The 18,644-nt window shown below is 50.2% G+C and overlaps 1 protein-coding gene across 2 annotated transcripts; it reads right to left on the bottom strand.

Annotated features, from left to right (window-relative positions):
* Positions 1–1,347: 1,347 nt before the first annotated feature.
* Chrnb2 (cholinergic receptor nicotinic beta 2 subunit) lies at positions 1,348–18,637 on the bottom strand. Of its 2 annotated transcripts, none has more exons than XM_041656632.1 (6): positions 17,658–18,637; positions 10,146–10,291; positions 9,927–9,971; positions 9,294–9,403; positions 7,574–8,546; positions 1,348–4,230 (listed from the first exon to the last, which is right to left on the bottom strand). In XM_041656632.1, the coding sequence occupies exons 2-6, from the start codon at positions 10,173–10,175 to the stop codon at positions 4,060–4,062; spliced, it is 1,329 nt and encodes a 442-aa protein (XP_041512566.1). In that variant the 5' UTR covers positions 10,176–10,291; positions 17,658–18,637; the 3' UTR covers positions 1,348–4,059. The 2 variants fall into 2 exon arrangements, with proteins under 2 accessions (XP_041512566.1, XP_041512565.1); XM_041656631.1 differs by lacking the exon at positions 17,658–18,637 and adding an exon at positions 11,269–11,539.
* Between the last annotated feature and the right edge of the window lie 7 nt (positions 18,638–18,644).

Genomic DNA, 18,644 nt, shown 5'->3' on the forward strand with positions numbered 1-18,644 from the left:
AATACACTGGGGATGTATTGTTTGCACAACACCAAATTATCCTATGGAACTGTTAGTGTCTGCAGTGGTGAGGGTCTGCCTGCAGATGTGTGTGTTGTCAGCTGGGGCATGTTACACCCGACACCTGCATCTGACTGAGGCAGGGCAGCCAGGGACTTTTCTCCATTGATTACTTTGGCCCCTCTGGTCCTTCCTGGGTATTCATTTAAAGCAGCAGATAGATCCGCTTCAGCAGCTTCTTCCTCAGCCAGGCACGCGGGCTCTCCAGTCCAGAGCCCCACCCTTACCCTCGGACCTTGCCTAGCAAACTGTGGTTCCCGGTTTCTGCAGCTGTTCCTGTGGGCCTGCTGAAGTGAACCTCTGGCACACACCCTGCCTCCGGGCCCCCGGTCAGAGGGGCGGAGCTTCCACCACGTTTTCTTCTCTTTTGTGTGTGACCTTCATTTTAAGGAACAGCCTTCCCTCCTTGCTGTTTCTTACTGATTTCCATAGTTGACTTGTCTGAGCTGTGACTGTCTTGCATTCTTTGAATAATCACATGTAAGAATTGTCAATGCCTGAAACTATTTCCTGTACTCAAATTGAAGGGATTTTTGTTGGCCTTGGGGTTTTGGCAGTGACTCCAAGACAGAATGGAGAAGGGCCCAGGCCTAGCCTTGGTGCTGTGACGGATGCAGTCCTTCATGTGTCCCTTAACAGACTGCAGTATACATTCCTCAGAAATAAACCCACTGAAGCAACAGGACTCTTAGTTTCATGGCTTGGTTGCTTGGCGGAGGGAGTTTGGGGACAGACCTATGACACTAAAATCTCCGGCCACAGCTGATTTGCGGTTCCCACTTTTCTACAACCTGACTGGGTATCAGTGTGGTGAGTCAATGGGCTGGGCGCTCCAACCCTGCCCCCCTTTTCCCTGCTCACAGCTCCCCTCCCCATCTGAGCCCTCCTCTCATCTCTTTTTCACGGGTTGGGGGGGGCTTATATAGGCTCTCAAAGCCCCGGATGGAGGGTCAAGGCTGCAGACCACAAGTCACTGCTCCTGGGGCTCACCTCCTTCCCCCTACAAGCGCTCAGCCTTTCCTGTGCCTGTATGTGCCATTTGGAAGGGAGTTAGAGCTGGGAACCGGGGTGGCCTTGAGTGCATCTTCTCACTTTGTGGATGGCATCCGAAGTCTCCCTCTTAAATGTCAAGGAAACTCCTCTCTTTCTACACAGTCACTCTCTCCAGAATTCCTGCATGACCCATCTTTGGCCCTTCAACAGTGATACCATACCCAAGGACGTTGAGTGAAAGACGATGGGCCAACCGAGGTCATAACACTTTAGATCAGGACTTTATGTGGTATCGTTTATCACCTGTTTCGATGCAGGACTCCGGGAATTGAGCAGTTTTAAAGGCAGTTCGGGGTGACAGCTCCTGCTGTCCTAGAGTCTCAAATATCTCTGTCCTCAGCCACTGGGCCCGCCTCCAGGGAAATGGGAGTATTCCAGTCTCTGAGGATGTAGCTCAGGGTGCAGTACTGCTTGGCATACACAGGATCCCTGGCTCCCAGCCTTGAAGGTAGGAAACAGTTTTCTGAAGACTAAGCTGAAGGCAGAGAGGCCAGCCACAGTTTCACTCTGATCCCAGGATTTGGGCAGAGGTGAAGAGCCAGAGCTGCGGGGGTGGGGTGGGGGGGGACGGCAGCCAGCCAGGGCTGGAGAGGACGCCCAAGCCCACCCTACCCCCTGCTTCCTTACAGGGTCTTCCCCAGAGGGCCCCTCGGCTCAGCCTCCAGGCCATTTCTTTTGCTTCTGGTAAATGGGACATAACACTGGCTGGCAGGACGTGCTGCCACTCCCGTCTGTTCTGGCTTTTCAGTGCCTCGCCCCGAGTGGGGGTTCTCTAGTGTTCTCCCCTTCTCTTGTGTCAGTCTTGTCTGTAAGGGTTAGCGCCCTTCTCCCCAAACAGAACAAAGTAACAAGGCAATATTTAGAAACAATTTTAAGAGGAATGAGTCCAGCTACAGGGGTGGGCAGCAGGAGTGGGGATGTAGGTTTAGGGAAAGTGATGTGGACCACTGCACATACTCTGAGAGTGGAGACAGGGGCTGCCAAGATGGCATAGAGATGAGTGTACTGGATGCGGGTGGGTGAGGAACCTACCAGTTTCCAAAGTTTTAGTCCTTTGGGAAGCACATGACCAGCACACTGACTGACTTCTTAGACATGATGGGATAATTACTACAAAGTGACCATTGTTCTGTCCAGTTAGGTTTGGTGAGTGGGAAGCTGGCCAACGTAAGAGGGGCTCAACAGCCATTTCTGCCTGGAAGCAGAGGGTGACAATAGACAGGGACCGTGTCACTCTGCTTGGGGGACAGTTCAGGCAGCTCTAAAGGCCTTGGCTTTCCTCCCCAGGAGGCCAAGGTGACTGGCAGGGAGCAGGTACCAGGCTCTCTGAAGACATGTTCTGCTGCTGCTCCTGGTCTCTCTGGAGCTTGCTTCCCTCAGGACTGTCAAAGGCAGAGTCCCAGAGGATAGGAACAGTGCCCAGTCCCTCATTGTTCTTGTTCCTTACAAGGAAGTCCTTCTTTTCCATTTAATCTCCAACCCAAAAACAACAACAACAAAAGAAAACTCTGGAGGGTCCTGTGTTCTGTTTGTTTTGGCTTTCCTCGCCCTTGGCACCAGCTGCTCCAGACTGGCAGGTCTCCACAGTGGCAGGGAGTCTATGGGCCATGTTTCCAGGCCAAGGCGGTCGCCAGCTTGCTGGAGCTTGGTCACTGATGGGAATCCCCAACTCCCTTCTTCACTGCCACTCCCAGGCCACCCTGTCCCAGATTCCCATGCAGGCTCAACAAACCAGTTACCTGATTCTCTTCAGAGACAGCTTCATGGAGGAGGCAAGAGTCTCCCAGGGTAGAGACAGAAAGCCACAAAGTGGCAGGGACTGAGTTTCCCCCAAAGCCTCCTAGTATCTTTTAGGGCTCACATTGCTCTGACACATGATGGCCTCTTACCTCCCCTCCCTTGTTGAAGTCTCTTCTTCAAAAGATTACACCCAATGGGAGGGACAGCATTTCCTCAGGATCCTTTACCCGCACGGGTCCTTCCCACCCATCACAGCCCTGCCAACCTCGGTTCCCACTGTACAGATGCTGAAAGCAAGTTCTAAGATGGGCATGTTTGCCTGATATGTTCAACAGTACACGGAGAAGCGTTGGACAAACTGCTCACTGACCTTGCCAGCCCTGTGACTAATTTGCACAACAGCCAGTTACAGGAGGTAGTTGACAGCCAGTTACTTTAGTCAAGGTGGGCACAGCAGCAGCTGGTGGGGTCTCTGAGCCTGGAGCCTGCAGTGGTTCTGCCCTCCAGAGGTGCACCATCTTTCCAGATGCTGCTTCTGATGCCAGGGTGCTTTCTCTGGGGCTGGAAGTTTGGAGAGGGAGGCCTTCTATAGGCAATTTCTTGTTCTAGTAAAAGGAGGTCCCTCCTGCCACCAAGCAGAGATGCCCAGGAGCACCCCTGATGGCTGGGAAGTGCTCCGAGGGGCCGTTCACTTCACAGTGTTCTTGTGTCTGTCCAGCAGTCCGTAGCCTTGGAGCTGGGCTCTGGAGAGCCTAAGCTGAAGCTCCCCGGGAAGCTCTCAGAAGGACCCCCTGAAACTGCGATCCTTCCAGACCAGCTGCTGTCCACATAAGTGGCCGGGTGCCAACTCTTGGCCGCACTCCCCCACATCTATCTCAGCAGTCTCCACTGTCAGCCTGGCTGGAGGATCTGAACCCCTCTTCTCACCTCCTCTTCTCCCATGACTTGGAGGCCATAAATAACTCTGTCCCTTTCTTGGCCCCTCCTCCTCTGACTTCTACTTACCAGCCTTGGCTCCCACTATTATCACTACTGCCTGGATTAGCTCAGGAGGGGAAGGAGAGCAGTTGGCACAGCCTCCAGGCTGCAGGGCTACGTGAGTGGGTATGTGAAACAGGTCTTCAGAGGAGTGGGGATGGAGCCATCTTCCACCCAGTACTATTGAACCCCAGGGGTCACGAGGAAGAGCTGCAGACGAGTGAGGCCTCACTTGGAGCTGGGAGCTGAGTGGTCAGGGTGGAGGAAGGTAGTGGCAGTATAGTTCTGGAAGAGAGGCTGCAGGAACATGCCGATGGTGCCAAAGACACAGACAAAGACAAAGATCCAGAGGAACAGGCGGTCGATCACCATGGCAACATATTTCCAGTCCTCCCTCACCTGGATGGAGGAGATATAAGTGGCTCAGATACTAGTCTCATGATGTGTGGGATGGGGTAGAAAAGTCCCTTCCACTCATGTACACACCCCACCCCTCTTCGTCAGCAAGCCCCGATCTTGCCTGCTCTAAAGCTTCTAGTGCCTCCACAGCCCCCAGGGCCCATCCAAACCCACCCATCATGCATAGGAGCCTCCTTTGCCTCCCACACTCTAAAACTCAGGGTTAGTGAGAACTCCAACATGTCTTCCTGGTTCTCTCACTTCCTTAAACAAACCAAGAACAACAACAACAAAACCCTGCCAAATATTTCAAAGCCTACACATATTTCAAAGCCCTAATCAAATATAATCTTTATGAAGGCTTCCCTGATCCTTTTGTTCCCTTGGCACAGGGTTATATATTGCCGACGTAATGTTTAGACTTTGCCATACTGCATCTGTATGGCTAGCCCTCCACCAAACTGCAAACTCCTACATTAAAGGGACCCTGATAGCATCTAGGACAGAAGTCAGTAACTGGGAACTACGGGCCCTGAAGCTCTATTTTCATAATAGTTGGGGCACCCCATCCTATACTGATGTCCAGAAGGTGAGAATGGAGCCCAGGTAGGAAAAAAATCAGTCAGAAAGCTAATAATAGCCCATGGGGGTTGGGAACCAACTACACGGTCACAGAAAAGCCAGTCTCTCCTGCAGACATGTTCTTCTAGGGCCCAGTAGCTCACAGGATGGGGGGAAGACAGCTGTGCACCTCCATGTAGCTGGCACAATAGCATCCTGAGAGGCACTGGGACACAACCCTGTGGTTTTCAGTCTCTCAGGGAGACGGAGACAATAAACCAAAGATTCTTCACTGAGAGGGAATGGAAGACTAGGATGGAGAAACAGAAGGAAGAAGGGAGCAGGGTGTGACCTGGAAACACCTCTTCCAGGAGCAAGATCAGGCGGGCGCAAGGTCACACTGGAGACGTGGGCAGGCAAAGCCAGCAGAGCCCTGCTCACCTTGTTGGTCCCAGTGAAAGGCAAATCTGGGGGAGGACACTAATGGGGCTTGGCAACTAAACGCAACTCGGGGTCCTAGGTCTGGGGGTGATGGTCCTAATAAGGGCATTGCTAGGACAACTGGAAAAGCCTGAATGTGGACTTCACAGTAATGAAAGTATTGATGCTTTTTCCAGAAGTTGATCTTTGAGCCTGGCACTTCACTGTTATTTTGGTCGGTTGTTGGCTACAGTTGGAATTCACATGTGAACTGTGACCTCTACCACTGAGCCACATCCCCAGCCCTGAAGCTGAGTCATGCAGAGAGTATCCCTGTTCTTAAGGAGAGACACACTGGAGTGTTTGGGGTAATAGGTCATATACAGGTTTACTCTTAAATAACAAAGCAAAAATTAGTGACACTAATAGGTTTTTGTCTTTAGAAAAAAAGTGGTTTAATATTGTCAGCTTGATGAGATTTTGAATCACCATGGAAACAAACCTGGGCAAGTCTATGGAAAGTTTTCTAGATTGGGTTAATTGAGGCAGACAGCACTATTCCATGGGTTAGGGTCCAGACAGAAAAAAGAAAAAAGGAAAAGGTTAGTTGCGGATCAGTGTTCACCTCCCCCTGCTTCTTGACTGTAGGCTCAGTAGGACCTCGGGCTATAACCTCAAACTATAAGCCCAAACAATCCTTGCTTTCCTGAAGCCGCTTTTGTCAGAAATTCCATCACAGCCGTGAGAAACAGTAACTAATACAAAGGTTGTTCAGGGTGGAGGAACGCAGAAGCAAAGGCTGGAGGGCAAGAAAGAGTTTGGCTTGCTTGAGACAACTGAGTGATAGGTCAGCCAAAGGGCCAGGCAAAGGGGTAGTGTCAAGAGCCTAGGACAGGGGTTATTTAACTGCAGCACCGGAAGCTGAATCAGGGAGGCAATTCTGGTCCACACAGAGCTGGAGTTGACCAGGGTGTTCGCCTTAGGGTGGCAGAGCACTAAAGTGGGGAATCATTCTGGAGGTGGGCAGTGGTGGCGCACGCCTTTATTCCCAGAAGCAGGAGGATCTCTGTGAGTTCGAGGCCAGCCTGGTGTACAGAGCTAGTTCCAGGACAGGCTCTAAAAGCTACAGAGAAACCCTGTCTCGAAAAACAAACAAATGAGAGAGAGAAAGAGAGAGAGAGAGAGAGAGAGAGAGAGAGAGACTAGGGGTGGTTGGGGTATAGACCAAGCACTCGGTTTTGGATGTGCTGAGTTTTAGATCCCTCTGAGGCATCCAAGTAGGTCACTGCCCGCTCAGCACCTGGCTTAGAATGGAGGCTACATGATGGACTGCGACAGGGGTGGAGCCTGTGATCCAGCAGCAGCTGAGCCTGCACCCTAGTGTCTCCCTGTTGGCCTCAGCGGCCTCATCGTGGTCTCAGCCCCTCTACCTTCCTCTAAGCTATGAAATGCTCCCTGTCTCATGCTTTCCTGCCGTGCAGAGGAAAAGATGTCTGAACTCGATTCCTAACAAAAACCACAGTGCCTGTTCTTTCTCCTTCACCAGGAATGGCAGAATCCTAGAGGAAACCTTGATGGTCACTATAGCAACAACTGAGCCTTGGTTTAAAACTAGTCAGGTACCTAAACACTGATCTCAGAGAAGGCCAGATGGTACCCAAAATGGGGGGTAGGAAGTCAACCCATTGCACCTTCCCCCAACTCCTGGATTAGTCTCAAGGAATCCCCTTCTAGGAAGATTGGGGTGAGGGGGAGCCAGAAACTGGATGTGCAAAATGGGTCTAGGGAGCCCGTGCCTCTATCCACCCCATCTCTATAAGTACTTCATTAGCCTCTTTTCAAGGCCCAGGACAGTAGAGATGGGATATTGATTTGAAATTCTGCTCTGTCCACCGGAATCAACCCCATGGACCCTCTAAACTTTCCTTTCCCTGTCTGTCATCATCACTGTCTTCATCTGCCTACTCTGTGGCCCACAAGGACGCATCTCCATTTGCACTAAGAGTAACACACTAACAACTTTATGTGCTCATGTGTCCTACAGGGAAAAACTCAGTGACACCCTTAAGCCCAAAAGAACTTCCCCCTGCCCTAAGATTCCTGGATACCTCCCTCACCACACTGATGACGTCCCAGCCGATGCATCTCACCCTGAGTACTATTCCTCGGGGAACCACAAGGTCATCATCTGTGTGGTGCAGACTCCAGTGCAGGCAAGTGAGTCTGCTAGCCTATCCTGCAGAGTCCGCCTCGCTCATGTTGCCTCTCCCCTGTACCTTGGTTTTGGGACTCTAAGCAACACCTACTTCTCGAACATAGGGGCCCTTGCTCCTAGCACACCTATCTTACACTTCATACTCACGCTCTGGTCGTCATCCTCACTTCGCATGTGGTCTGCAATGAAGCGTACACCATCCACTGCCTCTCGGAGGCCGCAGCTGCAAGGCCCCGCCGAGTGCCCCGGGCCAGCTGCAGGCGTGGGCTCAGCCCCAAAAGCCCCAGCCAAGCCCTTCACTGACGTGGGGTTGACAAAGCAGGTGCATGGGTCAGCGGCAGGGCCCTCACGGAAGAAGACCGCGCCTGCACCTTCGCGTTCCCGCTGGCGCCTCCTCAGGCGCAGGCGCTGACGGGCACAGCGGTGGCGTGGCTGCTGCAGGAAGAGCAAGGTGGGCAATTTCTCCAGGAAGATCACCTTGACCCAGGGAGCCATGGTGTGCGTGGTGGGCGAGCGGTGGTGTACATTGAGCACACACACACTAGTGACGATGGAGAAGGTGACAAGCACCATGGTGAACATGAGGTACTTTCCCACCAGCGGAACATCGAGGGAGGTGGGAGGCACAATCTTGGAGATGAGCAGCAGGAATACCGTGAGCGCCAGCAGCACAGAGATGCAAAGTGTCATCTTCTCACCACAGTCCGAGGGCAAGTAGAAGACCAGGATGGCCAGTGAGGTGATGAGCACGCAGGGGATGATGAGGTTGATTGTGTAGAAGAGCGGCTTGCGACGAATGATGAAGTCATAGGTGATGTCCACATAGGTGGAGTCGTCTGGGTTCTCATTGCGCCGGCCTGGCAGCGCAATGATGTCCCACTCCCCACTGGGTGTGAAGTCATCCAGGCTGGCCACGTCACTTTTGAGGACCAGGTCGATCTCTGTGCGGTCGTAGGTCCATGAGCGGAACTTCATCGTGCAATTCTGCTGGTCAAATGGGAAGTGCTTCACCTCAATCTTGCACGCACTTTTGTAGATGGCTGGTGGTAGCCAAAAGATGCTGCCATCATAGGAGACCACCGCATTGGAGTAGAAGGACACCTCGTACATGCCGTCAGCACTGCCAAGGAATGGGGCAGTCAGCCCTGGCTTGAGGGTCTCCATCCCACTCATCAACCCAGCAAGGAGGACCTAGGCTAGCAGTGACCCTCTAATACAGATAGGATGCAGGAATGGGGCTTGAGATGGGAGCTGCACAGGCTGGTGGTAAGAACAGGTGTTCTGTTCAGGAGGCATGCATAGCCTCAGCGGTAGAAGAGGATGATGGGGGTGGGATGCATCTGCTACTTGTCCCGAATGTGTAAGCTGAATATGAGGGTAAAGAGGTGGGGAAGCCAGAGAGGTCTGAGCAAGAAACCCCAGCAATGAAGAGGTATGGGCGCAGTCCCGTCAGTTAAGGGAGTTGTGTGCCGTCAAGGTAAGAAGACTCATTGAAGGGAACAGAACAGAATCTAGGTGAAACGAGGACCCTATGTTCTTTGTCACCACCACACAGGCTTCCAGAAGTGCCCACTCTTGAATCAAGTTAGGCACTGAGAACTGTCAGTCTTCACTTTCCCTACCCCCGCTCCAAATACCGGCAACCTAAGTAGCTGGGAGAGGCTGATCATGTCGCCATGACTGCCCACACTACATTCCACTAGTTGGGTCTGTTTGTGTGGATAATGCCTGTCTACAACCTGCTGGGGAAAGCCCCTGCTTCTCACAACAGTGCCTTCCTTTGGAGCCCCCCCCCCCCATGAGCTCAGTCCCTCCCAAGCACACCTCTGGTCTTTCCTAACCTTCCTATCATTCCAGGGTCACCTACTTGTTGTATAGGACCACATCTGGGAGCCAGATGTGTTTGGAAGGGAGCCGGACTTTCTTCATATTGTCGAAGTCCTCAGGTTTCCAGGTGAGGCGATAATCTTCCCACTCCTGGAAAAGAGAGAGAGCAAGGTACTACCAGCCTCTAGCCCGAAAGGGGACCCAGATCCAAAGAAAGGTACAAAAGAGAACTCATATGGCTTGTGGAAAACTTCAAGTTAGTCTTCTCTCCACAGCGACTTCTCTGCCCAGACATAGGTCATGTGATGATGCTTCTCCATGTCGTTTGCCAGCTGAGCCAGGGTACTAGACTTTACATTTCACAGATGTGAAAATGAGTCTTGGGCGTGTTTCATGTGTTTAAAATCAGAGTTGAACAGGGATGATTGTGAAAACCTGTAATCCCAGCACCAGCAAGGCAGAGACAGGCAGACATCTCTGTGAGTTCAAGACCACCCTGATCCACAAACTGAGTTCTAGGTCAGTCAGAGTTACACAGTGAGAGCAGATTCTGAATCAGTTACAGTGCTGGTGAGTAGCCCAGACAAAGGATTCAAACCCAACTATTCAGGACTCCTCACTGCCGAAGATGGAAAGAAAGGAGGAAAGGATGTGGGTAGGAAAGACCACTGACCTGGGTTAGCCAGACATTGGTGGTCATGATCTGCTCCCGTTCATGCTGCAGGGAAACAAGGTAGCTGCTGAAAAGGTCCCCAGACCTCAGCCCTTCCACCGCCCTCTTAGGGTCCCGCAGCCACCACCACCTTAGAAGCGCCAGGAGCAAATGCAGGAGCAAACCCTTTCTGGCTGAGCTGACCTGTAGCTGGACAGAGAGTTGGAGAGCCACACTCACCACACTGATAAGCTGGGCCAGGGACACCATGAGCTGAACAGTGACCAGCTCCGAGCCGTTCGTGGCTGGACGGATCAGCTTGTTGTAGCGGGAGGGATCCAGGAGGTGCTCCACTAGCCGCTCCTCTGTGTCGGTAGCCAAAACCTCTGGGTAAGGCAGGGCAGGAAGCGAGTAAGCAGAAGGGTTCACAAAGGTCCTCTTACCCAGGGAGTGGGGTGACTGATCAACTTCCTCAGCCTAGAAGTTATAGCCTCTTCACAGCCCTGTGCTTAAGGATACTGCAAAATGTTCAAATAAGCCACAGGACCATAGAAGCTCCAGGTTGACTTTCATAGATAAGTCCTTCTCCGAGACCATTCACCTCTAGACTGCAAGGATTAATGGGGACTTGTTTTCCCCAAAAGGTTTCAGAGGGACAAGCCTCTGAGGTTTGAGATCTCTGCCTCCATGGGTTGGGGCAGAATAGTAGGGTTGCCTGAACTGTGGGCACAGGTACCCACCCCGTGTTGTCATGTGGTTGTGGAGAGTTTGTTCTATTGTGCATTGCCTTGTACTGGCCCCTCTCCTCATGCCTCTCTTTCTGTGACCTTCTGATCACCCACAGAGCGCCTCCCTTGTCCTTAGTCTGGCATTTTCTACTCTTCCAAGTCTCCTGTCCCAGGTGGGAAGTCACAGTTCTCCCCTTCGTGCCCTGTAGGGTGACCCAAATCAGGACCCCAATGAGGGGAGTGGGAAATGATGGGGAGCCAGGAGGAAGGCATTAACCCGGGTCATAAAAAAAGTCAAAGGGTATCAAGTCTCTTGTCATCTCAGAATCCTCTCCTTCCTTCCTTCCTCTTTGTGCTTGTTTCTTCCCTGCAATGGCCAGGTTTCCACCTCTCCCTGGCCTCTCGCCTGCGCCTGTACCTGAGTCTTCCTCCCAGATCAGTCTTCCAGATGCTCCCTGCCGACCCTGGAGTCACTCCCCATCCCCCAGCAGGCTCCTCCACCTCTAGACTGGAATTCCTCGTTTTGCCTTTGTCCTGGCAGAGGTGGCAGAACTCGGCGTCCTGAGCCAGAGGTGGCAGAACTCGGCGTCCTGAGCCACTAGCCGAAGCAGGGGAGCCTGGCCGCCAGTTCTTACCTGAATACAGCCAGAGAAGGCCGAAGCTGAGCAGCGGCGCCACAAAGCTGGAGCGCCGGGCCATGCCGCTAGCATAGCGCGGCTTTGCCGCAGACACTAGGTGCTGCAGACGGAGCGCTGTCCGCGGTGCTGAAGCCGCGCAGCCGCCGAATTCCGGGTGGGGCTCTCGGCCTCCAGGACTGAGCGGTTCCTAGAACGCAAGGAGGACCCGGCTTCTCGCCGGTGACGGTTCCGGCGGCTCTTCCAGGGAACACAACTGGGACTGCGAGGGGAGGAGTCTCCGCCCCGGAGGCGGAAGCGCGGGATCCCAGGGAAAAAAAGGTGGTCCCTGAGTGGGATGCTCTTTGGCTGGGCCTGCCTAGGAGGGGTGCGTGTGAGGAGAAGGCGACCCTCTCTCTGCTCAGTGGACAAGTTCAAAAGCCCCGAACTTGGGGCAGGACTTGGCAAGGTTTGAGTAGGGCTGGGAGGGAGCGAGAGTGGTAGGACGCGGGGTGGGTTGGGGCTGTTTCTAAGGTTACTGTCCTTCTTTATGTTCTTACCCTCTTTATGTTCTGCTCTTCAGGAAAGCAAAGGATGAGACAGAGAATATGCATGTTAGGACCTGGGACAAAGAAGCAAGGAATAGGAGGCTGACTAGTTTAAAAAAGCAAATTGCTTTGGAGTTTTGGAATAGAGTCCCTTCACCTGTCCCTTTCTCTGCTTCCATAAGTTCCTATAAGGCCAAGATCTTGCCAACCTTCGGGGGAAATCTAAGCTAGAAAGGTCTAGACCTCCTGAAAAGAAGGTAGCCTTGAAAGTTCTGACATATGGATAAGCGGCCAATATCAATGGTCCCTTCCACTGCAGTCATCTTCTGTGTTTGGGGAGATCAGGGGACCATTTCACAGAGAAAAGAATGGAGCAAGCACAAAGGAGAGCAAAGATGAGAGCAATGTCAAAACTCAATGACATCTTTTATCTTGAAAGCCCTGAACTTTTAGCTACTGAGCCCTTTTTTTCTTAGCAGATCAGTGGTCACTTTCAACCAAAAAGACTCCTGTCTGAAGCAAACTTAGCAGGCACCAAGGCTTCTCTCATTCCATCAGTGCCTGCTCCTCAGCCTCACCAGGGCACACCGTCCTCCGCTCCACACTCAGCTAGTGGCAATGTCTTCAAAGTCCTTGGATATTTTACCCCTCCCAGCCCTTGGCCTTTTAAACATAGAGTTCTCTTCACCTCTTTTCTTACCCGCTGCCCCAACTCCTTCTACTTAAACTTGAGTGTTCACAGGAATTTCAGTTCCTCAGGGAAACTGTGACTAGGATTGAGTTAGGTACCTTGTTAGGCTTTCCCATAATGGAATCCTACAGCAGCACTGCCTTTCCAATAGAGTAGGAACTTGCATAGGGCTTGGCTTAAGATGAGGGCTTAGCCAGAAAATGATAATGCATGACAGACATGTTTTATTGTGTATGGGAAATTCCTGCTATAAATTCAGGCAGAAGCAACTTAACAAGTGCTCGGATTTAGGGAGTCCAGAAGTTAGTGATGCAGCTTGGTGAAGGAGTGCTCACCTAGCGTGTGCATAGCTTTGAATTCAATCCCCAGCATGGGAAGAAAAGGGTATGGGGAAGACTTTGAAGGGCAAAGTCAGGAAAGTGCAGTAGAAGCAGCAAGGTGATGGGGAGGGAGAACATCTACAGTGCGTGTGGAGGTGGGTTTAGATCTACGTCACAGGTGCAGAACATATGCAGGGTCTGCATGGGGAATAATTTCTTCAGAAGAGATCTGAACACCAAGTGAAGCCTAGAGAGGAGCAGAGTGTGGAGTCACAGCACTTGGGGAAAGACTCAAGGGCAGGATATGTCTCCAACAATTTAGATCAACATGGATTGAGTATGTCCTGTGAGCCCAGAATTATTTGGAGCTGTGGAGGCAGTGATCAAAAAGACTTAGTTCCAGTTATTAAAGAGACCACAGTGGCAGCAGATTAGCAGCCATTGTGACGACTGCTCTGGAAAGGACAGAGAGGAGTGTGGGAGCCTAACAGGGTAGCTTAGTTATTCCACACTCCTGAGACAGCATCTCCAGTCGGTGAAGCGTGAAGAAGGCTGGCAATGCCTCCTATTGCTAAACTTCCTGGAGTGCTTACTCTTTTCTTGATGACATACTAAAGGCCACTCACTCTTTTTATCACAGACTAGGGGCACCATTCATTTCCTTCTAGATGACGGACTTCTAGATCTTGCCAGTTCAGGTAGCTGTATACCTTGGTCTTTACATTATCTTCTCAAAACTTTAGTTTTGGCTTCAAGTTTATTTCTAGTTTGGCAAGGATGAATCTACGGAGATAATCACCAGTGATGGAGGAGAGTGGGCCACCCTCCCTCCTCATCAGTACCCACATCCTTCTACATGCCCCTGGGAAGAGAGGTGACAGGAGAGATACAGAACCATATAGGGCTGGGGCAAACACAAAAATGTCAACCATGACACAAACATGAGTAAGCAGAGTTCTAGTGCCTCGGATTACAAGGAATATTTTCTTTTGAAAACATTGTATTTCCTTTATTTAAAGTGATTTACATTTTAAAAATTTGTTGCCAGAGTAATACTTGTGTTCATAAAGAACTAAAACAATACAATTAGCAAAGCAAAGACGACTCAGAGTCCTACCACTAAGGGGAGAGACATCTACTCAGCAAAACTATGTATCTACAATTATTTAGGTATAACATTCACACAGAGAAGTATAGTCAGTGTATCTGGATACATCATCTTGAGAGAAATTTTGTTTAAAGGAATAATTATCAATAAATAGTCAGGTGCTTCTCCCAGTCATTATCTCTCCTCTCTGAGGACAGAGACCCCAGTCAACACTACTTCAAGTTCTGGAGTGGGGCTGGAGCAATGTAAAAGTAGTTAAGAGCACGGGTTGCTCTTCCAGGTCTCCAGTCTGAGCTCTAGCACACATGACAGCTCACAACCACTTGTAATACTGGTTTCAGGGGATGCTGGCCTCCAAAGACATCACACCCATTGGAATACACAGACACCTGTGGGGCCACATGCAGGCACTCATACACATAAAATGAAACTAAATATTAAAAAACAAAATTCTGGAACCAGTTATTGGGAATGATTACACAATAGTGTGAATGCAAATGGAAAATTTTATGGTATATGTATTTTATCATAATTTATTTTTGAGAGTTTCATGAAGCCCAGGCTGATCTCAAATTCACAACAGAGCTGAGGCTGGCCTTGGATTCCTAATCCTGCTGACTCTACCTATCTCGTGTTGGGATTCCAGGCATGTACGACCACACCCACCCACAATTTTCTTAGATGACTAAAAGGAAAAAAAAGAGCCACCATTATGATTTCTAATAGCAGAAGTCAACTTTGCCTGTTAGACTTCATATAAATGGAATAATAATCTGTATCTGTTTTATTGATCTTATGTTAGGGAGAACTATGGACATTGTTGATGTACTTCACCCTTCATAACTGCAGAGTATCCCATTGTGTGACTACACTATATTTATCCATTCCACCCCTGATGGACTTTTTTTTTTTTTTTTTTTTTATGGTTTTTCGAGACAGGGTTTCTCTGTAGCTTTGGAGCCTGTCCTGGAACTAGCTCTTGTAGGCCAGGTTGGCCACAAACTCACAGAGATCTGTCCGCCTCTGCCTCCCAAGTTCTGGGATTAAAGGTGTGCACCACCACCACCACCCAGCTGATGGACATTTGTTTCCTATTTAGGACCATTAAAATAACACTGCTGTGGACATTCATGTCATATTTTGGGTATAAAGATATAAACATAAGGCATACATTTTGGTTATTTTGCAAAGAGGAGCAAATTGTGCTTGTTATACGTTTGTAGTTACCCTTCTTCATTCACTGTTTCACAAGCCTCTCTCCATAAGGGTAAGTATTCTTTGATTCTATTATTTATCAGTGGTATGCCCTAGGGGTTGGAAAAGCTTAGCAAGTCCTCTACTACTCAGATATCCCTCCAATTCCTTTTTTTTAAAGACAGTGTCTGTGTAGCCCTGGATGGCATCAAATTCATGATCTCCTGTCTCAGCATCCCGAGTGCTTGATCCCCTTTGTCTAGGAACTTTTAGGTCTTCCTTCCCAAACTCCTTCCCCTTCAGAACTAAATCTTAGTTTCCCGCAAAGCTCAGCTGTTAGTGCTGGTACTGACATTTGCTTCCATAGCTTCTTAACGCTCTGTTGACCTTTTGAGCCTCCCAGAGCTTACAAAAGAAGCTCAAATCCTTAAACAGCTGCAAGATTCAGCCTTTGTCTGCCTGACCTCCATCATTCTCCTCTATTCAAGACCTATTATTCTTCAACTTGCCACATCCTTCAAGATGTGATGGCTACGGAAATTCCATTCTGTACCAGGTATCTCCTTCATAGCCATTAGCCTCTGCCCTAAATTTCTGAAAGATGAGTTCCTAGGAACCTGCACCCTCCCCAGAAGGATGTAACTGCCATGAACTGATTAACAGCTTGCTCTGGCTTCTGTAAACCCGCTTATCACTGTATACAGGGGAGTGAGGTACCTCGGTTATGGCTGTGAATGGGGAGAAGAGAGCTCCTCACACAGCTGAGGGGAGTGAAGTGGTTTACACAACTGTGCATTCCACGGAAACAAGGTTGTTGTGGTTGTCACCTTTAAAAATCCTTCCCTTAGCCCATTCTGTGTAGCATGCCTTCAATTTGGCTTTTGAGGCTGTCACCCTGCTAGCAGTCTTAATAAATTTATCTAATTACAATTCCCATAATGCCATCTCTCCTGCTTGGGACTTGTCGGCTCTTGCTCTGTCCACTCTAGGCACTCTTGAGAACACCTTCCCAGACCTACAGTCTCCTCCTACGAGGTACTCACTACAACTGCAATTCAGCGCTTTAACGTCTGTCCATGCAGTAAATGTCTGGTTCTCTAAGTTTTTATTTATTTATGGGGGTGAGGCAGAGGCCATGGCATAGTGGGTGAAGATCATGGGACAGTTTTGTGCAGTCTTTACTCTTCTACCTTTGTGGGTAAGCAGAATTAAACTGTACTAGGCTTGTGTGGCATCTGATCTGCCAGGCCAAACATAAACCTGAGAATGTAAGGACTGGGTCTGCTTCACTTGGGGCTGCTTCTTCAGTGCCTCACAAGTGGTGCTCAGGAAGCATTTGTCCACTTCCCATACTTGTAGATTATGGCTTTATCGTTTCTCTTTTCCACGAGTTCCATGAAGGCAGGAACCTTTTACCCACTGTTTTCCTGCCCCAGAATTCACTAAACAAACCTATGCACTCATTGCCAGTTCTGCTGGAGGCCACACTATGCCCTATTATTTTAGGTATGACGTCATATGAGGTTTATGAGAGACCTGCGATACTGAACAAAGCAGCAATAGAAGACGTCACGCTCCAGAGACCATGACTTGTGGGTTCCTCAGGAGGTGGGGTGTGGCTTACCAGTTTGTAATATTGTGGGGTTGTCTCATTGTGTTTTCTTCCAAATTAAGCCCTTATGGGATGTAGTTCAATGGCAAAGTCTAACATAGGTGCGACTCTGGGTTCAATCTTCAGGACAATAAATAAATGTATACATTTAAAACTTTCATATGGGGTAAGACAATGGCTCAGTAAATAAGAACACTTCCTTGTTCTTGCAGAGAACTGGGTTTCAGTTCCAAGCACCCATACAGCAGCTCACAATCATCTGTAACTTCAGTTCCAGGGAATCCAATGCCCTCTTCGGGCTGTGTGGGCACCAGGCACATATGTGGTACATGTGCATATGTGCATGCAAAATATGCATACACACAAAGTATTTAGAGAAGGCTCGAGTCAGGCCTGGTGTGTGCCTGTGTAATCCCAGTACTTGAAGGCTGAGAGACATTCCACTTCCTTATCTCAAGTTCCAGTTTCCTGGATCAGGGCTGTAGTCATGTGACCTGTAAAAAGTTCTAAAGCATGTGGGGGCTGAGCAAGGTGATGTATGCCTGACTATCAGCTAGCTCATCACTGGGAAGCTGAGGCAGGAGGATGAAGATTCCAGCCAGCCTGGGCTACATAGCAAAACCCTGACAAATAACAAAAAATAAATAAAACAAGCAAGTAAGCAGACCGAATAGGGTAGAGGTCATGGGCACAGACCTACAAGTCCAGCTTAGAGATCCTGACCTCCATCTGTAAAATAAGAATTAAAACACTTACCTTGCAATGTAGTTGGAAGGATTAGAAATATTTGCGAAATATCCCCAGCTCAGGGAGTCCTTAGTAGACTAGACTTACCATTACTCGTTTTTGTGTCGTGATAAGGGTATCAAATCCAGGGCTTCCACATACTAGGCAAGCAGCCTACCATATCCCCAGCCTTTTCTTATTCATTACTTACGTGGCCCAGACAGAAGCTCATTAAGTAGGCCTTGAACTTTCGACCCTCCTAGACTGCTGGGAAACAACTGCTAGGTTTGGCCTAACCCATCATTTTATGCTTCCCGCTTGTGAGCACGTGCACGAAGACGGTATGTAGCCAAATGATCGTGATGCTCACATCACAAGTAAACCAGTCCTCCCCCTTCAAAAATAAAATAACAACATGGAATTTCTTTAAAAATCCGAAGTTGAACTCGGCCAAGGGACGCCTTCTGCTAACATCACTGAGGGAATGAACAGCCCAGAACCAAGCAAGGTACAGTCAGCTTCAACAGAGGTAAAGGTGGCAGCGGCAGAAGGGCCAAAAGGTCACAGGCTGAACTGGCTCAAATGCATCAGGCTCGAAGAGGCTGGCACCTGCCTTTTGCAGCTCTGGGGTTCAGGAACCTCAGACGGCGTTGTCCTTTGTGACAGCGCCACCTAGTGGGAATGTAGCGGTGCTGCCATGAATTCCCAACTGCTCCGGAACAGTGCAGGAGGATGCCGGTCGGCTGGAGAGACTTCTATCCGACTGCTGGATCAAACCTGTGACTCTGTGGAGAAAGCCGCACCATCCTTCCCATCAGACTTAACCGACCAGGGGCCATACTCGACATTCTGGTATCCTCGCACCGAGTCCTTGGAACAGGCCAGAGAGATCGTCGTTTTCTACACAGCCATTGTACGGATGGAGAAACCGAGGCCCGGCAGGAGCGTAGATAACCCAGACACGGTCACACGACCGTAGAGGAACCGCAGGGAGAGCCAAACCAGCTTAGCGGACCGCGGTGGAGCACGCCTCCCCGACCGCACGCCGGGTCTGCCGCAGGCGCAGAGGCGGGCGACGCGGCCCGATGGCTCGCTTGAGGATGCGGGGCGGACGCCGCCATCCGCCGTCCACCGAGCGCCCGCGACACCGGCGCGCGGGCGGGGCCGCGGGGTGCGGGCAGGAAGCAGACTCCGACGG

This window comes from Microtus oregoni, unplaced genomic scaffold, assembly GCF_018167655.1.
Source record: "Microtus oregoni isolate MIOR12 unplaced genomic scaffold, Mior012 000007F_ref0000211, whole genome shotgun sequence".
NCBI classification, from domain to species: domain Eukaryota; kingdom Metazoa; phylum Chordata; class Mammalia; order Rodentia; family Cricetidae; genus Microtus; species Microtus oregoni.

Bases quoted from the DNA above. Each gene is read 5' to 3' on its own strand.
- Chrnb2 (XM_041656631.1), bottom strand. From the start codon at position 11,332: ATGGCCCGGCGCTCCAGCTTTGTGGCGCCGCTGCTCAGCTTCGGCCTT. The intron at 9,972-10,145 runs GTGAGTGTGGCT...GTTTCCCTGCAG, and splicing joins TGGCCCAGCTTATCAGTGTG to CATGAACGGGAGCAGATCAT. The intron at 4,231-7,573 runs GTGAGTATGAAG...TCCTCCATCCAG, and splicing joins GTGAGGATGACGACCAGAGC to GTGAGGGAGGACTGGAAATA.